Source organism: Diachasma alloeum, unplaced genomic scaffold (assembly GCF_001412515.2).
Source record: "Diachasma alloeum isolate Michigan unplaced genomic scaffold, Dall2.0 Dall_scaffold_00336, whole genome shotgun sequence".
Taxonomy (NCBI): Eukaryota; Metazoa; Arthropoda; class Insecta; order Hymenoptera; family Braconidae; genus Diachasma; species Diachasma alloeum.
The window spans coordinates 1251454-1259297 of NW_021680475.1; the positions used below are offsets into that span (position 1 = coordinate 1251454).

The 7844-nt window shown below is 36.8% G+C and overlaps 1 protein-coding gene across 1 annotated transcript in view; it reads right to left on the bottom strand.

Moving 5' to 3' along the window:
• Nucleotides 1-3803: 3803 nt before the first annotated feature.
• Nucleotides 3804-7844, bottom strand: part of LOC107040445 (facilitated trehalose transporter Tret1-2 homolog) — a 5646-nt gene continuing 1605 nt past the window's right edge. The window contains exon 2 of the mRNA XM_015260533.1: nt 3804-4889. Within this exon, the coding sequence (XP_015116019.1) occupies nt 3804-4889 (1086 nt within the window). The remainder of the gene's footprint in view (nt 4890-7844) is intronic.

Genomic DNA, 7844 nt, shown 5'->3' on the forward strand with positions numbered 1-7844 from the left:
ATGTTCCTGAATACCAGATTTTTTTTCTCCGTGTACATTTGATTTTCGTATGAAGTTTGCATCTCCTGATGCCGACGTCCAACTTACCGATTTTTACCATATTTGTGCAGAAGGTTTAAGGGGAGACTGCTATGAGTTTTAAAAGCAGTGGGCTATAGGAATGGGATTACTCATATATTGAAGATCAAGTATATGTCTAAAAACGAATAATTAGTGCAAAAAAAATTGTTTATTGTTCGTTTGTTTCCCAGATGCTTAGAATGTTAAAATAGTCCTACGCCTCGAATTTTAAAGTTACAGAGGTTTCTTTTTTTTTAATTTTTGAAAAAATGTGTGCAATACAATTACGAATTAGTTTTTTGATATTGGGACTCCTGCACAGCTAATTTCGTTTTTTTTAAATAAAAAATTGCACCATTCATGTAAAATGGCCCAAAAAGTGTTTCTAAAAGAATCGAGAATATATTTTAAATATTTCAGGGATAATTTTGTTGCCTATTTTATATAAATGGCGCAAATTTTTATATTAAACAAAACGAAATGAGCTCTGTAGGGGTCGAATTTCAAAAAACTAATTCGTAATTGTTATTGTACACATTTTTTCAAAAATTGTGAACAAAAAAACCTCTGTAGCTCAAAAATTGAAGGCTCTGGGCTATTACACTAGTATTTTAACACTTCAAGCGTGTGTGGAGCAAGCGAACAATAACCAATTAATTCTTTTGCACTAATTATTAATTTTTAGACATATGTAATCGATCTTCAATACATGAGAAATCTCAATCCAATCGCCCGCGAGTTTTGAAACTCATACTAGTCTCCCCGTAATCGGGGATTTTAGAACTTTGCAAGATCTAAACCTCCCATGTGATCATATTTGAATCCGCTTGAACAGCCAGTAAGTAAAATCCAGTAGCCAAGTAGCAGAACATAGTAAATCAATACTCATTCCATAAGAGCTTATGCTATCTCTCTACTTCACCATTGAATTTAGGAATCAAATATTACATTGCTGCAATGTCTTGTTTGAACAGTTGGTGCTCGACTATACTATTTACAAAGAAGGTATTCCAATGACCTCGAAAATTATTATTAGAAATTGGACATCTCCACGTGTCACGACCCCAAGTGTCTCTCTACGTGTGCACACGATCACACCGTTCTCAAACGAATTCACTCGAATAAACTGTGTCATTTAAAGTCTGTTCCATAGAATCGAGACGTCTTCGATCGTTCCATAAAATCGAACTCAATTACACTATAACCGAAATTGGTTCAATGACATGTCACTTTTGAATAGAACCGAAATCTAGAAACCAAATAAACTTGACAATTTAGTGGAAAGTCGTTACCGTGGATGTCTCAGTTTCCGAACACGTTCTAGTTTTAATCCGTTCGAAAGGTAGGTCTTCTTGGTGATGCCGTCGAGACTAGTCGAGAATTATTTTGAAGAGATCATCACGATCTGGAAAAGCATCGAAAGTTTAGGAATCGTCGCAATCTCGAAAGACATTGGATCGGTGCATCTCGTCACAATTCCGGGAGGATTTATCTTGCCTGGATCTCGAGATTTTCGGTTTTCTAAATTCACGAGACGAGACGGGACAGATATCGAGACAACACGCACGAAACAATTCAATAGAAAAAGTCAATAGAATTCAATTTGTCTACATAACTTATTCTCTTGAAATATTTTCTATAGAATTTCCTCGGCTCAAATTTTTTAAGTTTTTTTCATTGTATTTTCCTTTTCTTCTTATCAAGAAAATTATACAAAAAACTTGGAAATTTTGAGCCGAGCAAATTTTATAGAAAATATCTCAATGGAGTAAGTTATGTAGAAAAATCGAATTCTGTTGAATTTTCCATTAAATATTTTCTATTAAACATATCTATAGAATCGGCCAAAAACTAATAGTAAGTTTAACAGAAATCCAATAGAATTTTCTAATGAATTCGCTATGTTTTTCTATTAAATTTTTTCATGCGTGAAACATTTGAAAAACAGAAAATACGGAAACTCAGACGTGATGGATTCTTCCAAGTTCGTGACGAGATGCACCGATCCAATGTCTTTTGAGATTACGACGATTCCTAAACTTTCGATTTTTTTTAGACCGTGATGATGTTTCCAAACTAATTCTCGTCTATAGTCTCGACGGCATCACTAGTCTTCTAGGTGGCGAATAACTGGCCCTAAAAGTATCCTCAGCTGGATAGGGTATCCGAAAACTAGTACATCTATTTCCTTTCATTGATTATTTGTACACTGATAGAAAGGATTAGTTATTGTTAACGAATGAATTTGGTTGAAGACGAGGGTCTCACCAAATGTTTATTCGTTAATTGTTAAAAAATGCACATTTGCGGGGTCTTGTTTGACTCGATTTTCACTTTTCAAGTGAACCATTCGTTAACTTTCGTCAACTCCGTCATTCGTTCATAGTTAACGAATCTCGTTTGAAATTAAGGTAGACGTCTATTGAACTATGCGGAGGACACGTCAATGAATCTCTCCGGTTCCTCACACGTATAATTTATCCTGAAAATTTCTCGTTATTCAAGTTCTTCAAGCCCATTCCTTAAGGTGTTTCGTGTGTAGATCACCGGGGGGCGAAACGGAAGGGGAGTCTTATTGTTCTCGAGCCCTGATTCAATCGCTGAGCACGAAATTTTCCAATTTCCAAGTAATTATTTAAGTGTGCATTTGACCATTTTTTGAATATTGATTTTATCTATCAGATTGATTGATTTTTTTCTCATCACCTACGGGTGTCAAATAATTTTTATTGGATGTTTTTCTAACTATTGAAATAATATTAAAATGCGTGTCGAGTTGGTAAACCTGTCGAGTGTTTTCTCTCTCTCAGTTCCATGGTCCAACCCATACCTTTCCCATGATGCCCACTGACATTCGAATCACGCGCCTGCGCGTGAAGACGTAATTGCCCCGAAACTCATAATTTTCCGGATCACTTGTTGAAATAACTTTCTTATGAAATGTGAAAAAAATCTGTAACTTATACGTATTCTCAAGAAAGATTTGATTTATCACCCACTAGTTTTTCCTCAATAGTTCATAATTTTTTGAGTGCCATAGAAATTTCCCTAATTGAGAGTGGAGAAACCTCGGAGGCTATAGCTCGAGAGATTTCAAAAACATCCAAATTTCATTATTTTTTTTCTTGAAACTGAGATCTGAAAGAAAATGTGCAAGAATTCTCAGTGACGCAGTATACTCAGACATTTCTCCCATGAATTTTCCATTTTTTTTCATTATTGTGACTTTTTACACGAAACACCTTAAGTGTCTGGAAACGAATGCAGCCATACTAATAGACCGTCGCACTCGCGCTAATCACTTCCCTCATGGAAAAATATATAATACAGGCCAATTTAATATATTCTTCGAACGTATATAAAATTTAAATAAAATATATATGAAACATATAAATTCCTATTTTATGTAACGTTTATATATACATCAGGGCAATTCCATACATAAAATATATAATGTTCAGAATATATATTTTTCAGTATGGGCTTGCATGTGACACCCCCGATTTGGAAAGCGCGGCTCCGCGAACAAGACATCGATTTTTTTGCTCCTTATCTAAATAGATTTTTCCGCACACAGGCTTTTGTTATGCAGTACGATCGCAAAGACGACGAAAACCTCAAGATCTTTTGAGAATAACCGTTCAGTTTTCGACGGAGTGATTTTCTAGACGGGTCTCCATGGAAATTTGAGATCATCTGTTAGTCTCAAACGCCCATACCCCCGAAATTACCATTCACCTCATTCACCCAGCCACCCATGCGCTATTTTTCATAGATATAACGCTCGTCCTCCGGTTCAGATCCTCTTGAATTTCCTGCAGAGTCTTTCCCTTCGTCTCCGGCACGAAAAAGTAAATATAAATAATTCCTATTACGTTGCAAACTGCGAATATCCAAAATCCAACGTGGGTTCCCACCGAGTCACAAATTATCTGGTAAACTTTGCCGACCCCAAATCCGACTATGTACGTACAGAACACCGCGGTAGCACAACCGAGGGATTTCGTGTTGGTTGGGAAAAGCTCACCGGTCATTGCTGTTGGAAGTGGAGCAAGTCCAAGGGAATAAAATACGACGTACAACATACATCCAGTCGCGGGGAGCCACTCGATGTGAGAAGTATCAAAAGCCGAGGATTTCAGATGGAAATAAGCGGCAATAATGGTGGTAGATACGAGCGATCCAACTGTCGAGGACAGGAGAAGCGGACGCCGGCCGAAATAATCGACCAGGAAGCCGCAAACACCAGTGAAGAACAGCTGCACGACGCCTAGAATTATCGCCATGTACTTCCCCGCGACGGCTACATGTGCGGCATCAAATATATTCTGCGCGTACAGCATGATTGCCTGGCTTCCGGACAACTGTTGAATCACCCCCAGAACGACACTGACGAACAAAGACGTTCGATTGCCGGGAACGAATAGAAGCTCGCGGAATCCACCACTGTTCGCCATCTCGGCTTTGACAGATGTCTCGATGCGATCCAATTCCTCTTGAATGTCTTTTGTGCCTCTGAGACGTATCAGGGATTTAGCAGCAGCATCCCTCTTCCCCTTTCGCATCCAGTGATAGGGGGACTCCGGTAGGAAAATGAAGGACAGTACGTATACCAGTGGCAGGATCATGGACACCAGTGCTCCGACAGCGATGGACACGAAAGGATACACCGCGTAGGCGAAGAGTATTCCGAGTCTCGAGGACATTATGATGAACGCTAAGAGCGATCCTCGACGATGGGGGGGTGATATTTCTCCGAGATACATCGGCATTACGCAAATTGCAGTTCCTGTGCCCATTCCACTTATGAACCTCGCGAAATACAGGTGCTGAAGGGAAACAGAAAAATGGCATTGCGATTAGAGTCCTTGGTCAAATGTATCTTAATGAAAAAAAGGTTGAGTCCTTAGAGATAGTTCCGTCATTTTCTGGGAATTTTAATTTCATTTCTAGATCAATTAACCCTAGTCTGGTCACCTGACCGGAAAATGCGACTTTAGTCACCTTCGCGGGAGAGTGCCGCCGTGTTATTTCGGCTCCAGCGTTGCCGAATCCACTCTACACTTCCCGGGCACGTTTAGCAAGTTCCCAGCAACGTCGTGGAACAGGCAATTTCATTCGACACAGGAAAAAATTGTTCACCTGTTGGAAATAATTTTTTTTCTCCCAGAATTAAGGATACAATATTGAAAAAAAATACTAGAATTTTTCAGATACTTCAATTGACGAATTCAATTTTTCTCAAATTTTTCCGGTCAACCAGTCGATGGCAAGGTGAATAAAACGACGTGTTGCGGCAATTCCCTCGCATGGTGACCAGTTTAGGGTTAATCTTGACACTAACCAGAATTACCCGGAAATTGGAGGATTCAATCAATGAATTTAGCGACAAAATGTCCAAGATTTAGGATTATGTCACTGGAAATTTGTGACGACATCAATCGATTTGAGGACTTTTTACCGGTTTAATGTTTGAATGCCGCAGATTCTCAGAAACTGATACTTTTTTTCCGTGATTGAAGAAAGACGGTTTAGATAGAGGCTATCCGTGTCTAACCGATTGACTGCTAAAACAAGTTGATATCTCGATTTTTGCACAAACTAGAGTAATTACAAAGTTTTTCATAAAAAAACAGAACAACGGGAATATCTCAAAAACTCTGTATAAACGGGTATATATGTTTCGAATAATTCAGATGGAAGGAATAGAAACAAATATTTTGAAAGAAAATCGAAATCGGTCCAGTACTTTTGAAGATATTTGCCGCAAACGATTTAAAAACGAATCGCTTTCTCTCGAAAACTATTACTATTATTTCCAACCAAAATTAGCGAATGCAACAATTAGATGATGACAATGCTTTCATTTGAAAGCAAAAATGGAAATTTTATGGGCAGTGTGGTAGTAATTTTTAGAAGACCAGAGTCGAATATTTTAAGTTGTAAAGTCCTGGAGACGACGGTCTTACACGCACGAAAAAAATGAATAGAAAAACCTGTAGAATTTGTAAGAAAATTCTATTGAATTTCTATTAAACTCTCTATTAGTTTTTGGCTGGTTCTATCGACATGTTCAATAGAAAACGTTGAATAGAAAAAGTGAACAGAATTCGATTTTTCTATAGAACTTATTTTTTGCATATATTTTCTATAGAATTTGCTCGACTCAAATTTGCCAAGTTTTTTTCATTCTATTTTTATTTTGTTCTCATTAAGAAAATCAAACGAAAGAACTTTGAGCTGAGGCAATTCTATAGAAAATATCTCAATAGAATAAGTTATATAGAAAAATTGAATTCTATTGACTTTTTCTACTGAATATTTTCTATTGAACATTTCAATAGAATCGGCCAAAAACTAATAGAACAGTTTAATAGGAATTCAATAGATTTTTCAACGAATTCGATAGGTTTTTCTATTTACTTTTTTCGTCCGTGATCCGGACGGCGAATGACTCATTTTTCGTTGCATTCCTGATTTACGATATAATTTCTGTGTGTACAGTTAACTGATAATTAGAGAAATGTGCCATGTCTTTTTCTGATTGGCAATATGCACCACATTATCCATACGCTCACGGTGATTGATCATTTATCCGTCAATTTGAAAAATTAATTGGAAGTAAGGAATAACAATTATGTATGGACAATGGATAACGAAGATGTGCAATTGCGATATCGGAGATGAAGATAGATCAAGGATTTCTCGAAAAAAATTCAATAGAAATTCAATAGAATTTTCTAACGAATTCGATAGGTTTTTCGATTAAATTTTTTCGTCCGTGTAATTATTCCGGTTATGCCCCGTTTAGGAGGATTCCAAAGTCCCTAAGGATTTGCCCGATTCCAATATTTCAGTCTGATCTAACCTCTGGAAGACTTTCAAAATCTTTTTTTGACCTTCGACCAAGTTTTCGAAGACCTTTCAAATCCTAAGTTGTGTGCTGACCCTGCGGACCCAGGAAAATGGGTTATTTGAATTAAATAAACTTTATTGGAATCCAATCAATCCTCCAGTAGAATGAAACAGATGATGTATTTGATTCAAATAAACCATTTTTCTGCGTCTCTGAAAAAATTATGAAGTTTGTATTCATAATATTTTTATTCATCACAAATTATTGTTCATTTTATCATGAACGAATCTTGATATTGACATGAATGGAATACCGAGAAAGTAGTCCGCTATGTCTTTTCCCAAACCTTTGAAAAACCTGAAAACCTTTTAACCGAGACATGACTAGAATAATTCTGCCGCCGTCTCCCGGACTTTTCTACTCAAAATATTCGACCCCTGGTTGAACTACATTGAATTCAATTTAGGATCGGAAAAAATGATGAATTTCCAAATTTCACTGAAAATTCAATGGGAACCCATTTTTTTGAGTAGCAGGAAGGCGATTTCTTGAACAACTCACGTGAATTTTCCATAAAACCAGGATATTCAGGATATTCAGTACCAAATTACACTGAAGTTTCAATCAATTCAATTACTTCTTGATAGCTACTGATGTTTCGTGGAATAACTGATTTTAAACTGATAGTTTCCATTGATTTTTTCATCGAATTATGAATTTCGAATGGTGAAATTCCGCGAAATTTCCATGAAATCGTCAGTTGATAAAAATTTCCAAAAAGAGGACCGGTAATTACAGCTTGAAATTTTTAACAGTATTGAAAGTAACGCCGGAAGGGACACCATTTGTACCAAAAATAATCCTAATTTTATCATCTCCAATCACTATTATCTCTAGTAGCGGTAACGGACATTTCTTTTCTTTTTTT